This window comes from Anabrus simplex, chromosome X, assembly GCF_040414725.1.
Source record: "Anabrus simplex isolate iqAnaSimp1 chromosome X, ASM4041472v1, whole genome shotgun sequence".
Classification (NCBI taxonomy): domain Eukaryota; kingdom Metazoa; phylum Arthropoda; class Insecta; order Orthoptera; family Tettigoniidae; genus Anabrus; species Anabrus simplex.
Window position 1 is genome coordinate 108,570,649 of NC_090279.1, and position 22,244 is coordinate 108,592,892.

Genomic DNA, 22,244 nt, shown 5'->3' on the forward strand with positions numbered 1-22,244 from the left:
GTCAAATATCAGGTTAATATTCAGAAATTACTGACAAGTGTACAAAGCCAAATATCAGCTTAATGTTCAGAAATTACTGACAAGTGTACAAAGCCACATATCAGGTTAATGTTCAGAAATTACTGACAAGTGTACAAAGCCAAATATCAGGTTAATGTTCAGAAATTACTGACAAGTGTACAAAGCCACATATCAGGTTAATGTTCAGAAATTACTGACAAGTGTACAAAGCCAAATATCAGGTTAATATTCAGAAATTATTGACAAGTGTACAAAGCCAAATATCAGGTTAATGTTCTGAAATTACTGACAAGTGTTCAAAGCCAAATATCAGGTTAATATTCAGAAATTACTGACAAGTGTACAAAGCCAAATATCAGTTTAATGTTCAGAAATTACTGAGAGATGTGCGAAGCCAAGTATCAAGCTAATATTCAGAAACTTCTGACAAGTGTTCAAGTCCGAGTATCAGGTTAATATTCAGAAAGTCCTGACAAGTTTACAAAGCTTAATGTCAGGTTAATGTTCAGAAATTACTGAGAGATGTATGAAGCCAAATATCAAGCTAATATTCAGAAATACTGACAAGTGTACAAAGCCAAATATCAGGTTAATATTCAGAAATTACTGACAAGTGTACAAAGCCAAATATCAGGTTAATATTCAGAAATTACTGACAAGTGTACAAAGCCACATATCAGGTTAATGTTCAGAAATTACTGACAAGTGTTCAAAGCCAAATATCGGGTTAATGTTCAGAAATTACTGACAAGTGTTCAAAGCCAAATATCAGGTTAATATTCAGAAGTTACTGACAAGTGTACAAAGCCAAATATCTGCTTAATGTTCAGAAATTACTGAGAGATGTGCGAAGCCAAGTATCAAGCTAATATTCAGAAACTCCTGACAAGTGTTCAAGTCCGAGTATCAGGTTAATATTCAGAAAGTCCTGACAAGTGTACAAAGCCAAATATCAGGTTAATGTTCAGAAATTACTGAGAGATGTATGAAGCCAAGTATCAAGCTAATATTCAGAAATTACTGACAAGTGTACAAAGCCAAATATCAGGTTAATATTCAGAAATTACTGACAAGTGCACAAAGCCAAATATGGGGTTAATATTCAGAAATTACTGACAAGTGTACAAAGCCAAATATCAGGTTAATGTTCAGAAACTATAGAAAAGTGTACAAAGCCACGTATCAGGTTAATGTTCAGAAACTACAGAAAAGTGTACAAAGCCACATATCAGGTTAATGTTCAGAAATTACTGAGAGATGTGCGAAGCCAAGTATCAAGCTAATATTCAGAAACTCCTGACAAGTGTTCAAGTCCGAGTATCAGGTTAATATTCAGAAAGTCCTGACAAGTGTACAAAGCCACATATCAGGTTAATATTCAGAAATTACTGACAAGTGTACAAAGCCAAATATCAGCTTAATGTTCAGAAATTACTGAGAGATGTGCGAAGCCAAGTATCAAGCTAATATTCAGAAACTCCTGACAAGTGTTCAATTCCGAGTATCAGGTTAATATTCAGAAAGTCCTGACAAGTGTACAAAGCCACATATCAGGTTAATATTCAGAAATTACTGACAAGTGTACAAAGCCAAATGTCAGGTTAATGTTCAGAAATTACTGAGAGATGTATGAAGCCAAGTATCAAGCTAATTTTCAGAAATTACTGACAAGTGTACAAAGCCAAATATCAGGTTAATATTCAGAAATTACTGACAAGTGCACAAAGCCAAATATCAGGTTAATATTCAGAAATTACTGACAAGTGTACAAAGCCAAATATCAGGTTAATGTTCAGAAACTACAGAAAAGTGTACAAAGCCACGTATCAGGTTAATGTTCAGAAACTACAGAAAAGTGTACAAAGCCACATATGAGGTTAATGTTCAGAAATTACTGACAAGTGTATAAAGCCACATATCAGGTTAATGTTCAGAAATTACTGACAAGTGTACAAAGCCAAATATCAGGTTAATGTTCATAAACTACAGAAAAGTATACAAAGCCAAATATCAGGTTAATATTCAGAAACTACTGACAAGTGTACAAAGCCAAATATCAGGTTAATATTCAGAAATAATGAAGTGTACAAAGCCACATATCAGGTTAATGTTCAGAAATTACTGACAAATTTACAAAGCCAAATAGCAGGTTAATGTTCAGAAACTACAGAAAAGTGTACAAAGCCACATATCAGGTTAATATTCAGAAATTACTGACAAGTGTACAAAGCCACTTATCAGGTTAATATTCAGAAAAATACTGACAAGTGTACAAAGCCAAATATCAGGTTAATATTCAGAAATTACTGACAAGTGTACAAAGCCACATATCAGGTTAATGTTCAGAAATTACTGACAAGTGTTCAAAGCCACATATCAGGTTAATATTCAGAAATTAGTAACAAGTGTACAAAGCCACATAACAGGTTAATGTTCAGAAATTACTGACAAGTGTACAAAGCCACATATCAGGTTAATGTTCAGAAATTACTGACAAGTGTACAAAGCCAAATATCAGGTTAATGTTCAGAAATTACTGACAAGTGTTCAAAGCCACATATCAGGTTAATATTCAGAAATTACTAACAAGTGTACAAAGCCACATAGCAGGTTAATGTTCAGAAATTACTGACAAGTGTACAAAGCCACATATCAGGTTAATGTTCAGAAATTACTGACAAGTGTACAAAGCCAAATATCAGGTTAATGTTCAGAAATTACTGACAAGTGTTTAAAGCCACGTATCAGGTTAATATTCAGAAATTACTGACAAGTGTACAAAGCCAAGTATCAAGTTAATATTCAGAAAGTACTGAGAGATCTACAATTCCAAGCATCAGGTTATTTATTTGGCGTATGATGAATAATGACAACGTATAAACTATTTACGCAACCAGTGAAATATGAGTACAAAGTAAATACAAATTATCATATCTATACAGTCAAAGAAAGCAATTTAAAAAGTGTGAAAGTACAAGAAGAAAACACAATATATTTACATCGCTATCCACCTATCAACTCTGACAGTTCATATTTACACACTGAGTGCGAGTGATGTACATGTCACTAAATGTGAATGTCCAAACCTGCCTCCCACTTCACTGCTTCGGGTGTTGCTGAGTTAAGGTCTTCCATGGTGCCAGTGAAAGCACGGAGTGGACATTCCTGCACTACATGTTTCATTGTTTGTCGAACCTCCCCACAATCACAGTATGGAGAAACTGACAAGCCCCAGGTGTGTAAAGTAGATGCTGTTCTACCTCCTCCACATATTCATAAACTACTGAGAGATGTACGAAGCCAGGTATCAAGCTAATATTCAGAAACTCCTTACAAGTGTTCAAATCCGAGTATCAGGTTAATATTCAGAAAGTCCTGACAAGTGTACAAAGCCAAATATCAGGTTAATATTCAAAACCTCTGGGCTAGTTGGCCTTGTGGTTTGGAGCGCGCAGCTGTGAGCTCACATCCGGGAGTTAGTAGGTTCAAACCCCACTATCGGCAGCCCTGAACCTGGTTTTCTGTGGTTTCCCATTTTCACACCAGGCTAATGCTGGGGCTGTACCTTAATGAAGGCCACGACCACTTCCTTTCCAATCCTAGGCCTTTCCTGTCTCATTGTTGCTCTAAGACTTATCTATGTCAGTACGACGTAAAGCTAAATAGCAAAAAATAAATAAAAAATATTCAGAAACTACTGAGATATGTACAAAGCCAAGTATTGTGTGAATATTCAGTAACTACTGACAGATGTTCAAAGCCAGGTGCTGGGTTAATATATAGAATTTACTGAATGTAGTACCTGTTGACGTCTACATCAAAAAATATAATAATAATAATAATTAGGATAATAAATAATAAAAGAAATATGAAAATATCAATGTAGCTGCGGTTTCACATCTAAGCTTGGGAAATATGATAGTTAACTTCAAACATGCAAAATCAAACCGTACACATGCTAATCGTAACTTACAGGCCTAACAAACGACAAGTACGCAAAGGACGGTGGAACGTGTTGGGAACCCTATTGAGGTCCACGGGCAGGTATGACGTTATGGGGAAGAAAGGGTTCACAATAATCACCCTTTAGCTCAAATATATTAAAATTAACAAAAGATACAAAATCAAATATACCAAAGCAAAGACATATTCAAGATATTTAAGTAAATTTGTAAAGCACAAGGTTTAATATTGTTAGTTTCAGAATTACAGTAAGTTGCCAATAACAAGATGCAGGTGACTGTCTGTCAAGAACACAGTCATTCAGAAAAACAAAATTGGTGAATATGGGAATCTAGAGTAAACTCCGACATGTTGAATTTAAATATTTTAAGTTACATTAAATGAAAAAACCAAAAAACTAGAAGGAATTTAATTAAATCAAATTTATTAGAAAAAGCATAGAAATGGCATTTACCGAGATAGGCTCGGGACCCCTGGAGGAGTAAGCCCTAATGCGAGCGCTCACGAGGACAGTCGAATGGTAAAGACGCGGACAACACACATCACACGCAAAGTGGGCAGAAGACTTGAAATGGTCATATCACGAGTAACCAATAGGACACCGAAATTCTCTAGATTCCCGTTTTCGCCATTTGGAAAGGTCGTTATTCTGACCAATCCAGATGCATGACCAAATATGGCCAGTTCCTAAACTGCTGATGCAAGTAGATTTGGTTCCTCCATGTGGCAGTACATACTGTTCCAAAAGCTATGCACGGCACGCGCTTCAACAAAGCAATATTACAATTCTCTTCCAATTACATTAAGAAATATTTCTTCTTCGAAGTCCATCAGTTCATATTCTTAACCATAATTTAAAGAAACATCAATATATTCTTCCAATTAACATTTTCTAACACACATACATCTTCAGTCTTTAAATGTTTTTCTCTTGAGGCTTGTTGAAATTAATTTAAATGATACACAACTTTTTCAAAATTCACTAAAATACAACTACATAAAATTTAAATACAAAGATCACTTCAAAATGAATTCTTGCAATTTTCATTTGCAGTTCCAAATAATATCTTGATCTGTCCAGAAAAATAAAATGGTAAAACAAGATATTAAGAAATTCTATAATCGATGATTTTCGAAAGTTTGAGTCCGAAATTCTATTCTTGAGGTTTCTGAAAATAGAAGGTAAATACACAATGCTTATTTACAGTTTGCTATCCCACCATAGGTGACATTCTCCACCTTCCAAATTCGAGCTACGCTCGAGAATTACAATCTTCTTAATAAAGGAAATTAAGTGAGGTTTAATGGAGGTTTGAAGACTCTAGCAACACCACATAAATGTTTATCTTCGTTTTGCCAGGAACGTTCATATTGCAGTCCTACCTTTGCGATCTTGCACAGTCCACGAGGATAGGGAACTGGTTTATAGCAGGCGGAGGATGCTGGCGCAGCACTGCCGACTGCCACCATAAGGAACACCTTCCCATTCCATCATCGGATATTAGTGGCTCCAAACAATCACCATGTACCGTGGTATTGGGGTCGCTGGAACATAAGCACACACAGCAGAAACATCGAACTTCGGCCAGAATTACAGAAGAACTTGAATGTAGCTGAGTTCAAGGGTGTTATTAACTAATAACTAAATCTGCTTAGGGATGTCCCATCCCACGACACAGGGATTCCCCAGCCCCCGCAAGCAAGCTCTGTTTCAAAATTTCAAAGGAAGAGTTGAGAGACAAAAAAATAATAATCTGCCGGAATTTACCCTAGTACCAAAAGATTCTACAGAGAATCTCTAGTTACGCACATGAATGAAGATCTTAATCTTACCCCAAATGACCATTCTCATGACAACTGAAATTCCTAATTAAACTATAAAATCCAGGAAATAGCTGGCCACCAAATTGAAATAAAGAAAATTCACCAGAAAGAATAAATTTTAAAATACATGTTAGTGAGGATACAGCAGGACACATTACCATTTGAAGCACTGCAGGTATGACAGGTCAGCATCCTCCAAACTAGACCTTCATAGATTGATATAATCTTACACATCCTACACTGTCATATCCTGTTTAAAATTTTACTTTAAATTAAATTACTAGGTGCATTCTTAATTGCCCAAATTTAAAAAAGCAAATAAATGGCAGAAAAAAATTTAGAATGTTGACAGAGCTATGAGTGACCTAAATAGGAAGAAGGCACCTGAAATTGATGACATTCCCTCTGAATTACTGACTGCCTTAGCAGAAACCACCATGGCAATGCTATTCCATTTAGTGTGTAAGATGTATGAGACAGGGGATTGTAGATAATTCTTCGTTCTCGGTATCTGATCCCAATCACCTACAGAATCTTAAATAGCTTGGTCCAATCAACATTATTAAATGCCTTTTCTAGACCTAAATAAATAAGTCCAAAACAAAAGTAATGGAGTGCAGTCGAACGAAGGCAGGTAATGCAGGAAATATTAAATTAGGAAATGAAGTCTTAAAGGAAGTAGATGAATATTGTTACTTCGGTTATAAAATAACTAACGATGGCAGAAGTAAGGAGGACATAAAATGCAGATTAGCACAAGCAAGGAAGAGCTTTCTTAAGAAAAGAAATCTGCTCACTTCAAACACTGATATAGAAATTAGAAAGATGTTTTTGAAGAATTTCGTGTGGAGCGTGGCATTGTATGGAAGTGAAACATGGACGATAACTAGCTCAGAAAGAAAGAGCATAGAAGCTTTTGAAATGTGGTGTTACAGAAGAATGCCGAAGGTGAGATGGATAGATTGGATCATGAATGAAGAGATACTGAATCGATTTGATGAGAGGATATCGATTTGGCTAAATTTGATGAGAAGAAGAGATAGAATGATAGGACACATCTTAAGATACCCAGGACTTCTTTAGTGGGTTTTTGAAGGAAGTGTAGGTGGTAAGAACAGTGGGGGTAGACCAAGGTATGAATATGACAAGCAGATTAGAGCAGATGTAGGATACAATAGATATGTAGAAATGAAAATATTAACACATGATCGGGTGGCATGGAGAGCTGCATCAAACCAGTATGTGGACTGATGACTCAAACACATGGAACACGTAAATGCAATCAAATACAGAAAATTTTCTGCGATGGATCAACATGTGAAAACACATTGAAATAATAGATAAGGGCCCTTTACTTGATTTAACTGAACAATGCTACATTTTACTAGACCAGTACTAAATCATAATCTTAACAACTTATCTGAAAAACCTAGAATTTTGTTTGATACACTGATTACAATATTGAATAATCTTAAATTACCCAAAAAATCGATCAATTTTTCAAATAATACATAATAGGCTCGCATATTACCCCTACCGCTGCCTGCGCCCTCCTGACAACAGTCCCTCCTCCACTGCGCCTTCCCCTCTTCGTACTTAGTATACCCCGCCCCTCCCCGCTCTCTCTTTTGATCCGTTGTCTGTCAGTTCCTCTCCAACTCTCTAACTTAACTACTATCAACTTGGCACCCCAGGTGAATTTTCTATTCATTTAAACACTATTTTCTCCTGTCTCTTTGTGTATCGCTAATTCGCGCCTTACTGTTCTTCTTGTACATTCCGTCTTGGTTCAAGACTTTTCCAGACCAGCGTCTGTATTCGCAAATCTGCTACATAAGATCCATTCTTCGATGCACTTCTTTACGAATGGAAAATTCTAAATTGCCACGGAGGGAATTAGATATTTTTCACCAATACAGCATGTCGAAACAGATCAGATATAAGGCTTTTCATGCGTTTGCTCTATTAACCAGTGTTTCATCTTAGGTCTGACACTAGACTCATCAGAGTGGGAAGTGTCAGACTCTACCCACTGACGCTGGGGTGTATTCAGGTAAACTTATCAGATGCCCTTATAAGAGGCACAGTCTGATAACTGCATATGGGAGATAAATCTCCACAATGGAATTATTGCCCGCCTAGCAATTCCGAATGGAAAATTCTAAATTCCCATGGAGGGAATTAGATATTTTTCACCAATAGAGCATGTCAAAAATGTCAAAACAGATCAGATGTAAGGCTTTTCAGGCGTTTGCTATATTAACCAGCGTTTCATCTTAGGTCTGACACTAGACTCATCAGAGTGGGGTGTGTCAGACCCTGGCCACTGACGCTGGGGTGTATGCTGGTGAACTGTCCGTCTGTCTGAGAAAGTTTTCATACCCCGTCCATAGGGCGGGGCGGCCCCCTAGAGAGTTACCCTCTCTCTCGGGGCGGGAGATGTGTAGAGAGAGAGAGAGAGAGGTGATGAAGAAGAAAGATGGGTAAAAGAAGGAGTGTGGAATGATAACGGATGGGGCTTCGTGGCTACGTAGATGGAATTGAAGGGATGATGTGTGCGAGGTGTGTAGGTTAGAAGAAAGCTCCAGGGTGGAGATGCAATGTGAGGAGATGAAGGGTAGCTGTGGTATTAGATAGGGAAGTGGCGAGAAAGCAAAGGAGGTCTAATGTCAGAAGAGGCGGGAGGAAGAAGCTAGTTTGGAGAGGGGGTGGACAAACGGGTTGAGGGGGTGGAACAGGTGGAGGGGTTGGCCGGGGGTGACGGTAGGAAGTGTTGCGTTGAGAGCGAACATTTGGGGGTGGAGAACGAGAAGGCTCCACTCTGTAGTGATGACTGTAGATACGGGCGCCGCTGCTAATCAGGTGTTGGACATCATCTTCAGTAGGAAGGTGTAGCCGCACCATATATGTAGGTCCTTGGGCGTTGTGAATTTGAAACGTGCAATGGGCAGGGACGCCTGCTGCATGAAGTTCGTGTATGATGTCCCGTTCGGACATGGTAGGTTTGATGCCACGGATAACACAACTAGACATGGCTTGGAATGACGGTGGAGGCTGCTGGGGCGATGAAGGTGTTGCGGCGGTCGAATCCAAGGTGGTGGCAGGGAGTTGCTGGGGACTAAGTTGTGCGGAAGTCGAGGAAATTATGAGGGACGATGATGACATGATGGACGAAGGGTGGCAAGTTGTGGTAGTAGTGACGTGAATATGTGATGAGGTAGAGGCGGATGTGGTGGTGGTTCATAGTAGTTGTGGGGTAAGTGGAGAGGGAAGGCGATGGCGGCTGAGATTCGTTGACGGTTGGAAGAGAAGATGGGTGTGCGAAGAGCTGATCGAGGATGTACGAAGAAGTATGCACCACTTCGTAGAATCTGTGGTGAAGAGTCGCGCCGACGGCTTGGAGGCTTAGCATTTCATCCTCGCTGCGTAGATAGACCAAAATCTGCGTTGACGGTAAGGAAGTGGAGCCGTCCAAGAGCCTGAAAACATCATGTGCTGGGACACCGGCTGTGCGAAGATCGGTGAGAATATCTTCTTCAGAAAGGGCGGGATCCACATCAGGAATAAGGCAGGTATACACTGTCGTTTGGGGGGCCGGCTTCCAACTTGGTGCCAGCCGTTATGCTGAATTGGCTCGGCGAGGTGCAGAGTTATAGTTGTAGCATCACCCCGGCCGATCAAAAATAGGGGATATCGTGGAAGTTACGTCCTCTTACATAGAGATGTTGATGAAAGACGAGCGTTCTTCCTGCAGGTGAACTTCTCAGAAGCTCTTATAAGAGGCTCAGTCTGATAACTGCATACGGGAAATAAATCTCCACAATGGAATTATTGCCCGCCTAGCAATTCGAATGGAAAATTCTAAATTCCCATGGAGGGAATTAGATATTTTTCACCAATAAAGCATGTCAAAAATTTCAAAACAGATCAGATGTAAGGCTTTTCAGGCGTTTGCTCTATTAACCAGTGTTTCGTCTTAGGTCTGACACTAGACTCATCAGAGTGGGATGTGTCAGACCCTACCCACTGACGCTGGGGTGTATGCAGGTGAGCTTATCAGAAGCCCTTATAAGAGGCTCAGTCTGATAACTGCATACGGGAGATAAATCTCCACAATGGAATTATTGCCCACCTGGCAATTCTGAATGGAAAATTCTAAATTCACATGTGTGATAGTACATATATCACACCCTCGCACTATATGTAGAAGTGAGAGATATTTGTGTCAGTATTTGATTTATTATTATATTTATTATTATGATTATTATCGTCAGTATTTCATTTGTATATTTTGTCATTAATATTTGTAAGCTGGGAGGTCTCCACATATGTAGGTATGAGTAATTTGTTTTGAACAACGAGTGGGAAAACATTGCTATATTGGAACTTGGAAACTTTGCATGAGTCACGTATACATCCCAGTCTTATAAGATGAGCTTGTTGTTGTACTAGGAAAGTTCTATGACTCATGTGAAACACCCGAGAGTTTGTTTATGTCTTGGGACCAAGAAGAAGTTCAGGGCATTGTCTTGACCAGAGGATCTACCATGATTGGCTGGCGAGGATCTATCTCGGCGTATCATCTGAGAGGAAGGGAGAAGCGGATGTTTATATAAACTTCGACATCACTACGGAAGGAAACTACAACCAGAGAAACTCGGTACGGACAAGGAGTGTTGACACTGTAGGAGAAGGAAGGAGACCACACATTGTAGAGGAATGAAGTGGTGCACACAAGGTACGAGAAATGAACCACAACCAGACACACTGTATGAGAAGGAAGGAGACCACACACGGTACCGGAGTGAGACTGCTGCACTATACTGGACTGGACTTAAAACGTTCGTGGAAAGTAGTCTTGTTAAGTTCATGGAAAGTGACTGATCGACAAATTGTGGAGTGCTTACGCATTAAGTATTGTAGCACTTGTGGCGGTCTGGCATTATATGTTGGCGAAAGCTATCTCAGATTTTCCATAATTTATGTTCAGGATCGACAAGCGTGTGTTACTCATATGTCCATATCTTTACAACAAGTGTTAAAGTCTATGAACACAGTATTACGAGGTACATTATCTGTGTGATGTTATAAGTACCAATTATGAGAATCGGCAAGTCGTACTGATACAGAGACAGTGAAGGGATATGTACATTTAGAGGCATGATTTTTTCGCGTTAAGTTTTTAAGGATTTCGCGAAAAGGATACTAATTTTTGCGTTATTTTGCGAAATAGATATTGCATATCACTTTAATGAAATTCTAAAATTAGTCATTAAAAGTTTCATTACTATCACTGATCGTTGATTGTGGAGGTTTAATTGATAGACTGGACATACCTGGTACATACTTCTGAAGCCATTTCCGGACTGCAGGGTCGTCTACCTTCTCCAGCGGGATGTTGGTTTTGAGTAGCATCGCTGTTGTTTCGTGAATAAATTCTATTTTTTCACTCTAGCTTTCTTCTGCATATCCAATGAGAGTTCTGTTGTGGACTGCCGTTTCACTGTTGGCGTGCTAAATTTACATTCTGAATGTTCCTTATTTTTAAAAAATGTTTTGAGACAGTGTCTTTTTCCTCCCACTCAATACGAACATTACAAAATTTACACATTAAAATATTGCTTTCGTAAACGTATAAACCTTCAATCGCAAACTGTTTAGCTCTGCTGTGCACCGTGACACTTGTCGAGCGACCCATCTTCTTTACTGTCTGTGATCAGTCACTTTCTTAATTTCACCTGACCTCGAGGCCAAAATACACCAGTCAATTGTGCTGCTTGTTGACGTCATTAGGTATTCCAGGATTGCACAATGCCGTGAGGAGACGGCTGGGGAGGGATTATCAGCCACCAAAAGAACAACATTCCAAACATTTCATTTGGCAAGAGGCCTGGAGCCAACCCTTTTCTTTGATGCCATGTCTTACAGAGATTTTCCAGAACATTAATGATAACATATTTCTTTCCTGTTGATTAATCTTTGTTCGCTCTTCCTTTTCTTTTCATACATAATCTTGGAACAAAATGTCAAGTTCGTTATTCACTACAGATTTTGCTGTAATATCGCGATATAATTGAATTTCACTTTAAAATGGCCTTATCGCTTTAATTTGCGAACATAATATCCATATTTTCTTAACCAGGAACATATGATTCGTAAACATATTGCAAAATCGCTTCAAATTATTTTTTGTCGCGTTTATCGTTAATGCAAAAAGATCATGCCTCTTATTACATTGTTCATTGGACTATCTACAAATGGTAGCTTAGTTCTCGATTTCGTTTTCTCACTGTGTTCTTTGTTGTTGTTGTTGTAAATATGGAGTCTTCCAGCAATCTTTTGTTTGTGTATTATAAGTGTATTTTGGTGTGTTGATGAGGTGCTCATGCACGAATTTCATTGAGAATATAGTTAGATATTTCAGAATCAGTGGAGTTAATGATGAACCTGGGTGCAGTTCCTACCTATTTAGTTGTTTTCAGGAGGTTAGGTAAGGCGTGCAGCAGATGTACCAGTACGCAGCATTATGTACACGTCCTGGGATATAAAGAATTATTATCCTCTATCTAAATTCGAGGGATCCATTCTAGTGAACTCTGGCGCCCATACTGCGGACATTTCGATTAATTATGTTTATTAATTTAATTTATTTCAAGTATTTTATGAAGTTTTTGAGTAATGTTATTTATATATTTTTATTTATGATATTCATGATTTTATTTTATTTACTATTCACAAAAAGTTACACATGGAGGGAATTAGATGTTTTTCACCAATAGACCATGTCAAAAATGTCAAAACAGTTCAGATGTAAGGGTTTTCAGGCATTTGCTCTCGGTTATTTTATAGCAACAATCTCGCATTATATCTTGTTACGACACTCAGTGAAAAAAGATGTTGTAAAGAACTTGTCAGAGAACGTATTAATAAGTACTCTGTTAACACCAAGACTTACTCAGTCTATTCTGTTTATATTGGATATAATTATATTGATAATTTTGACTATATCTGTTAGTCCAAGTTGATTGTTTCACACAATTCTATTGCATATACTTTTGAGGAACGATCTTTGATTAAGTATCTGGTTGCTTCTTTTAACATATCAGAAGTGACTATAGTGCCTGTCTATTTTTAAAAATGACTCAAGCTGTTTATTGAATAAAAATATTATACTTATTTACGACTGATAAAAAGTGATGATTATCAATATTTTACCACAAGTAGGGTCTATATAGTATTAAAAAATTTAACTTGTTATTCCTTTTGAATAAAAATTGCTCCGGTGTACATCTCACTGGGTAATAATGACTATCAGTTAACATTTGTAAAAACTATTTTAGCCTTGACAAGAATATTTTTAAATTACTGATACAGTTTAATTATAAGAGTTATTTCAATGTATTTTTGAATGTGTAAAGTTTTTCTGGGCTGATGATGACAGACATTATTGTCGAAACCAGTATCATAAGTTTGAATAAACAAATTGTGATGATTTAACAGATATGTAGAATCTATCACTTATTTTTAGTATTGAATAGGTTTGTTATTATGTGAATATTGAGATGTTAAAAGAATCCACTGTTCACTATTCGTGCAGCTGTTGCTGAGTGGCCTCGCTACTGTGTTGCTGCATGTGGTGATCATTTTGAATAAGAGTGTGTTCATTCTGTAGCATTTTTTTTTTGTTTATTCAGAATATTTGTATATTAATGAGTTTGCATAGTTTTATTTAGTAATTATTTGCATTGAAAGTATGGACAGAACTTATGGCAGTACTGTGTATAATATCTGTTGTTCTCGAAACATGTACAATGAATAAATAAGGTTCATTAACAGAAAGTGTATTGACAAGGCAGATTTAATCACAATTCTATTTTAAATACACTCGTGTACATAAAAACCAGAACACCTTAAAAAACTAGAGATAGGAAGTTCATATTCACAGATCATGTGCATTGGTATGTTCTGAAGAAATGATTAGCATTTGAACCATGTTGGCCCTCAGGTTCAAGGTTCACATCAATATCTCGGCGCACCACCACCGACTGCAGCTCTCGTTGTCATTATGAACTGAAGGTACTGGATCAGTGTGACTTGAGCAGATGTGCAGGATGCCTCTCAGATGTATGCAAGAACCACACCATCAAAAGAGTGAGAGGGAGCATGATTGGCATGAGAGAACGTGATGCTGCTCGTGTGGGACGAAGTGTGTCGGCAGTGCAACAGGTGTGTTCAGAATGGTTCGCACCACCCAGACCATCCCCCGAGAAGAGGGACCCCTCATCTCAATAGCATTGCAGGACAGATTTGCTTCATGCTACACTATCAGGAGTGACAGTCCATCGCTCTTTATTTTGGTCTGAGTTACCAGCGCGTCGCCCGCTTCTCCACCTACCTTTGACTGATGTGCATAAACATGCTAGACTGCAATGGTGTACAGAATGATGTCACTGGGGACAGAAATGGCAGCAGATAGTGTTTTCGGACGAATTCAGGTTCTGTTTGTTTGAACGCGGTGGCCACATTTTGCTTCGTCGCAGACAGGGGGAGAAGCATCACATTAACTGCATTTGCACAGGACATACAGCACCAACTCTAGGCCTTATTGTATTGGGTACAACCACAAATCACAGTTGGTACGTGTCGAGGGCACTGTGACCAGTTTGGCCTACATGAATGACATCCTGCGACCCGTAGCTATACCCTTTTTGCACGACACTCCAGACACCATATTTCAGCAGGACAATGCGCAACAACATGTTGCAGCATCAACACATGCCTTCTTGTTGTCACAGGATGTCAGACTGTTGCCCTCGCCCGCCTGTTCATTGGACTTGTCGCCAATCGAAAATGTGTGGGATATGGTGAAATTATGGGTACAGCGCTGTGACCCAATGCCAAAGATGAACTGTGGAACCAGGTGAATGCAGCATTGATGGTTATACCCCAGCACGCTACTGGTAGCTTACACGCGTCGATGCCATCACGCATGGAACAAGTTCTCAGTGGCCATGGAGGCCCCAGTGCCTACTAGACAACAGGATGTAGACTCAACCTAGGTGACTCTAATCACGTTTGCAGAACACACTAACAAACATGTCCTGTGAATATGAACTTTTGTATGAACATATGTGTAGTTCTGTAATGTGTTTATACAAATCAGTACAGGAATATTCAGTACCTGTTATGGTCAAATTTATCAATAGTGGTGGTGTTTTCAGTTCCAAGTGTAGAAATTACACTGTTTTCTTTTATTATTTTTTTCAGAAATGGAGGGTGCAGTAAAGTCCGCAGCTGAAGCTCTGCCCAGTGAGGTACTCGAGAGAATCTTCTCATATTGCACTCAGAAAGATCTTGTTCAGTCGATTCAGAACGTGTGTTCTCGGTGGAGAGAAGTGGCGCAGAGTACGAGGCTGTGGAAGCGTGTAACGTATTGTCCTAGTGAGAACACAAGCTCTGAACAAATTGTGAAGATGCTCAAGATTTCTCCCAAGTTGCAGAACCTGATTCTCAAGATTGAACACGGTGATGCAGTTCTGCATGCAATAACAGAAAATTGTGCGGAGTTGAAAAAGTTACAAATAAGTGAACTGCCAGATCTAGATCTAAACTTTCTAAAAAACTTGCAGGAAAAATGCCCAAAAGTGGAACATTTGAGTATTCCAGACACAGTGTTGACAGACTTAGATAAGTGTGAGGTTGTTGCAAAGTTCGTCAACTTGAAGGTGTTAATTTTGACGAGATTCCGAGAGAAAAGGGGTTCGGTCTACTTAAAACCGCTTGCAGACCATTGCAAGGAACTGGAACATTTAGAGTTTCAACATATGAAGTTTGAAATGAATGATCTTCGCCATTTTTTATGCATGAGAAAGGGCACATTACACACTCTCGGATTACGTTGCTGCAGCGAGTCTGGTGAATGTGTTCTTCCAGTCGTGTCCACGTGTATGCTGGAAACCTTATCTCTCTTCTCCTTCTCAGTCTGTTGCAGACATGCCGAGAAAATCAAATATTTCCGAAGACTCAAGACTGTAAGAGCACTTACAATTGAAGATTTGCAGTTCACAAAACCAGATCTCATAAAAAAAATCTTTGAGAATGAAAATATGGCACAGTTAAGGAAGCTGAGCCTCTATCGTGCATATAGTTTTAATGATGAAGTTACTGATGTAATCGTTACGAACTGCCCACTCTTACAGAGTCTTACTTTGGATCTCTGTGAAATGATGACTGATGCTAGTTTGAAGATGGTTACCAATTTTAAACAACTCAGTTCCTTAACTTTATCTACAAACAATAAAATAACAGACGCTGGTATATTTCACTTACAGGATGTGAAGGGTTTGAACTACCTTAGAATTGAGTGTTGTGAGAGGGTAACTAAACTAGGTATGAATAGTATTGTAAATTTGAGTACATTACGGGATCTGAAGCTGCGGAGGCAAGACCTGTCTGAATTCCAATGGGATCTAATTCCACATAACATGAAATATCTGAGATGTCTTGACATCAACTCTTGTGGAGAGGACATTGTTGCTATCAAGAAAATGAAGAGACAGCTCCCTGGTTTAAGAGTCTCACTGGATGGGAACACTAGTTCTGAATATTGTACTGTAGATGATTCTTTGAATTTGTCATACGAATTTTTTCCATGAAGTTTTGAGCTGTGTCAACTGATTGGGGATTATATTTTTACAGTTGCAGTAAGTATAGGTAAATGGACACAGTGAAAGTTCCCCAAAGTTGCAAATTCATTGCAATATTCAGGGTCCCTTTTATGAACCCAGCAGCATTTTTGCTCTCAGAGACTAATGCAGCAATAAGGGAGGTGTGCACATAATTCTTGACCTTGCAAGGACCGTATACATGTTTGGTAGCCAGTCTGAATTTCTGCTGTTAATATGGAGGGACAGTTTTCATTGCAAAGCATATTTTCGTATGTAAAAGGTATTTTAAATATGAGTCCGCTTGATGGGTATGCGATGCATTTGTTCAGCAATTTCCTGGTGAAGTGCGACCTTCACAAGCACAGATTCACAAAATTGTAAATAAATTTGAAACTACCGGCTCAGTGCTCGTGTACGAATAGCTGGATGACATTTGTGCAAATCTTGAATATTCACCAAATAAATCACTCACAATAAGTAGGGGTTTTGGTTTCTTCTGCACACAGAGCTACAAAGCTGTTACACGTCAAACCGTGCAGGTTTACACGAACCCATTGTTTAAAACCTGCTGATCCAGCCACAAGAGGGAGATATTGTGAGTGTTATCTTGCATAATTGAATGATCAACCCACAGCTTGTGTTCTTTTCAGATGAGGTCTGGGTTCATCTTAATGGTCGTGTGAACAGTCATAACTCTTGCTGTTAGTGTGCAGAAAATCCTAATGGCATTCATGAAGTCCATCATTATGAAGAATGACAATTCCAGCATCTTTTATAATGTAACATTTCATATACGATTGTATACAGGCTTAAAGCAGGGCTGAGGCAGCTGCCTTAGCGCAGGGTGCGCTCAGTCTGGGTTTTGTTTTGTTTTGTTTTGTTCCGTATTGATAGTCACCATAAGACATAAATGAAAGAAAAGTTCCACCTAATCAATACTATTTTATTATCACAAGTAGGACCGGTTTCGACCTCTCAGAAGGTCATCCTCAGCTACACTAGAATTGCATTTACATACTATGCCTCATTATTGAGAGCTAATGACATACTCTAGAGTTCAACAATTTTATAGTGGTTATACCCATGCTAAGAATTCAATGTTTTACATAGTTACAATTACAAAAATTAATTGCTCTTATGACACTCAATTTACATATGTAAGAACTAATATGAGTTCGTCTTTTCTTTTACGTGATGAGTATGTCGGAGTATTTTTATCATAGGCATTTGCCTAGTCAGTTTAATTGATATCTAACAAGTTACATAGGGCGTACTGGAAGAAATTTTGCAATAAGTTATAATGAACATGTCAATGCTATTAAGCATAATTTCTCTGCAATAGTACAGCACATGCACTATTACAAGCATATTTTTACGGATATAGATAATGATCTGAAAATATTAAATACAAATCCGAAAGGCCCTTTGCTTAATATATACGAGGAATTATACATAACATTTGATCAGTATACAAATCCCAATTACAATATTAACGAACCAACTGAGAAAACTTAACATTTTATTTAATAAAATTATCCCAATTGTAAAGAATGATTACATTAGATTAATCAACAAACAGCGTCATACGCAAGCCATAGCACAGACAGCGGACACGCCCGGCCCCACCCATACACACAACAAGGCTTCCCCTACACACCCCTCCAACTCCTTCACAACAGCCAACAACATTATCAGAAGTACAAGGTACAATACGCGACAGACAGCCAAGCAGCAAACATCTCAACCACCCCACAGCAGTAAGTAAATTTTCACAGAACTCACACACTAGTATTCAACCTTTATTTCAATGAGAATTTCTAATTCAATCATTTCGACTTGCAGATATTCACCATCATAAGAAAGGAAAGAGCCACCATTAACGACCTTGGATTCAAAAAGTGAACAATTTCTAGAACATTAGTCAACATCAAATAAATAGGACTATCCACAAGTTACAAATACTTAATTGGAAAGTGGTTGAGTAATATTCATTGCGTATTGGCAATGATTACAATAATTTAAGCTTATAACTTGCAAACAACATAAGAAGGTGTCTGTCACTTATTACTTTGGACTGTCAATTGTAGTTTACGTCCAACGCACATTATAGTAATTTTAATGTTTTAATGTGTTTAAGAGTTTTGCTTATGGGCTATTTCACATCATTCTAACATAATACGCACTGTAACAACGCAAGAACTACTGTTACCTGCCGCTTTAGACAGTCAACAGTGCAAACAAGCACGTTAAACCATGTTTACTAATTTTTTATTGTTTTAATGTGTTTAAGTGTTCTGTTTATGGGCTAACTTCTTATTATTCTAATATAACACGAACTGTACAACGCAAAAACCACTGTTTCCTGCCGCATTAGACAATCAACAGTGCAGTCAAGCACGTTAAACCACGTTTACTAATGTTTTATTTTGGCTAGTCATTTGTTTTATTGAACTATCAACACGTATCTCTCTATTTAGTGTAAATTATTGTTAAAACGACTATAATGCTGACTATTTTACAATTGTTCAACTAAGTTCATTTCATACAGGACTAAATATTCATAAGATTGGAGATCAATTAAACTGACTAGGCAAATGCCTATGTTAAAAATACTCTGACATACTCATCGCGTTAAAGACAAACTCATATTAGTTCTTACATATGTCTATTGAGTGTAATAAGAGCAATTAATTTTTGTAATTGTAACTATGTAAAACATTGAATTCTTAGCATGGGTATAATCACTATAAAATTGTTGAACTCTAGAGTATGTCATTAGCTCTCAATAATGAGGCATAGTATGTAAATGCAATTCTAGTGTAGCTGAGGATGACCTTCTGAGAGGTCGAAACCGGTGTGATAATAAAATAGTATTGATTAGGTGGAACTTTTCTTTCATTTATGACTTACAGTCTGGGTTTATCAGAGAGACAACTTGCTCTGTGGCAGTAAGTGTTTGTGTCGCCATGATATTCTTCATTTTGCACAGTTTTGCTTTTGACCTTCTTGTTTATAACACAGGTCTGCAGTTGAAATCTAATAATTTTGAGACGTTAAAAGGAATATGACACCAGCCTTTTTCATTGATACAATTACAATTTGCTTGCCATCAATAATTTGGAGGAAACTAAAAAATCACACATTTTGTTCCCCAAGTTTCTACTGAAAAGAAGGTTGTTTTTTTTCTGTAGGCGTTTTACCATAATTTTCCCAAGGGGAAGCAATATTCCTATTAATTGCACAGCCCCCATGGTATCATTTTGGTATATCATGGTGAAATTGTTCATTATGTTCCTTTAGGAACACCAACATTGTGAGCGAAATGGTTAGGATCTACAGGTGACACTCCTCACAAAACATTCTTGGATGAACAAGCAAAGCACCTTTAAAATATGTGACATATAAAAGCTGAGATTACGTACATTTTAAATTTTCAGGTATTAAATACTGACCTACATTGTGGCAGTGTGAAAAGGCAACCCACACCACAGTCGGGAGTGGTGCCTGTGTCAACACATGGCTTGTCCTGCAATACATATCCAGACGTTCTCTATGCGTAGCGAAACATAACTCGTTGTATACAAATAAATGCAACTTGAAAATGACTATGCTGCCCTTCATGTTTATTTTGCTCGGATGTAAAAAAGCTTTTTGTTTTATGACATGAATTTCATACTCTAGTTCTGTAATCGCATCCAAACAGTTGAATGGCAGATCGAGATATAGCAAGCCCAATGTACAGTTTCCCCATCTCTGTTGTTGAACTGTTGTTTCAGTTCTGCTCAGATTTCTGATGCAACAATTCCACTAATTCTCATTGTATCTTGAAACAACTGTTGCAAATACAAAATTATCACTATCATTCCGTCTAAAATACGATAGGTCTCTTCTCTGTTAGCATAAGAAAAAAGTAGTATAAAGTCATTCCGTGTAAACTGCATTCTTTTGAGGTAGGAACTAATCTGAGCCAAAGTGTTTACCTCCATCCCCACTCAAATGTGCCGCGCTACTGCTCACTCACAGTGAGTTTGAAGGCTGTTTTAGAGCCTTCACGTTGCAGTAAAATTTGTAGAGGAAAGTCTTTTATCACACAAGGAATGTTACTCCAGAGTTGAGGAGAGCGATTGGTATGCTGTTGCTCTAGAGCAGAGGTTCTCAAACTTTTTTCGTTTGCGGCACACTGTTTCGCTGTGCTGAGTATAGCGGCACTCCCCAACGTGCACGTAACTATGCCTGCTTTAGAGGAATTTCGAACGCTACAGAGCAGTCCCAAGCAAACCTCTGTGGCTCAGGTTGCAACGCGTCGGCCCGGTCACTCCATGTGAGATTTGTGCTGGACAAAGCAGAGGCAGGACAGGTTTTTCTCCGGATACTCCAGTTTTCCCTGTCATATTTCATTCCAGCAAAAACTCTCCTCTATCATTTCATTTCACCTGTCAGTCATTAATCATTGCCCCAGAGGAGTGCGACAGGCTTTGCCAGCTGGCACAGTTCCTATCCTTGCTGCAAGATGGGGGCTTCATTCATTCTATCCCTGACCTGGTCACTGACTGCAAAACAGGTTGTAGGTTTTCATTTTCACAGAGCAGTCCTGAAAGATTGATAACCCTAGCGGAGGGTACACGAACCACTGGAACGTTAGAGAAACACGTCGATCACTCCCAAACCCTAGTGGAGCATATATAAACCAATCAGTGGTCACCTGCAGTCAGTGCAGTACTTCAGTTGGATTCAGAAAGCCGTTTGAATGTAGTCAGTTGATTGTTGAATAAGGCACAATATTTGGTGATATTATAAAATTGAAGTATACAGATGTTGTGTTGTAATATGGAGAAGATTTTAATTAAACGCCAATGATTAAATAGCAGTGAAGAACATCAGAGTGAAAATAGAACAAGTGAATCACCCGGATCAAGTGTCGGTGAGAAGCTACTTCCACATCGGCTGCTGCTGTGCGCAGCTATCGGGATTCTTATTTATGATTATAATTTAAGTTTACTGAATCTGGAAATCGTGAACCTCTTGAGTGTGTTGTATGTGGCAAAAAATTAAACAATGAATGTATGGTCCAAAGCAATCTAAAGAGACACTTGAAAACAAATAAGTCACTTGGAAAATAAATATAAAGCTTATTTAAATCATTTACCTTCTTCTCAAATTAAAGAAGGCAAGGCAATGAATAAAACAATTACAAATTCAGAAAATGTGCTAGAAGCTAGCTATAAAGTAGCAGAAATAATTGCCTGGAATATGCAGTCACATACAGCGGCAGAACCTTTGATTTTACCTGCCTGTAAAGAAATAGTTGCTCCCTGTTAGGAGAGGCTGCCGAGAGGGAGATATGATACAATTGCTAGTCACATGTAGAACATGTCAGCTGATATTAAAAACAGTAGTTGAAAAATTGCATGATAGCAAAAAATGTCAATTAATGAGCTACATAAAATTTTTAAACAAAGAATCGCTTACTGGACAATTCGTATTCTGGAAAGAATTGCCTCTGATGTCAACAGGGCCAGACATACATAATTCTATGACAGCGACATTGGAAGAAAATAGACCGAGTTGGAAGAATTGTATTTTAGTGTGCACTGATGGAGCCTCAGTCGAGCTTCAGCCTGGTCGAATGTGAGGTTTTACTTCAAGGTTGAAGCAATATTTTCCGCACTTTGGATCCACATATTGTTTTTTACATCAGAAAGATTTGGTGGCAAAAATCATTCCTTCAGATCTAAGGAACGTAATGAGCTTGGTTGTTGAAATATTTAA

At 38.2% G+C, this 22,244-nt stretch overlaps 1 protein-coding gene across 2 annotated transcripts in view; it reads left to right on the forward strand.

The window, feature by feature from the left end:
• Positions 1 to 16,862, forward strand: part of LOC136886075 (F-box/LRR-repeat protein 2) — a 45,395-nt gene extending 28,533 nt beyond the window's left edge. For both annotated transcript variants that reach the window (XM_068230988.1, XM_067158805.2), the window contains one exon: positions 15,076 to 16,862. In XM_068230988.1, the coding sequence (XP_068087089.1) occupies positions 15,078 to 16,463 (1,386 nt within the window). In that variant the 5' untranslated portion in view covers positions 15,076 to 15,077 and the 3' untranslated portion in view covers positions 16,464 to 16,862. The remainder of the gene's footprint in view (positions 1 to 15,075) is intronic.
• Positions 16,863 to 22,244: the final 5,382 nt, after the last annotated feature.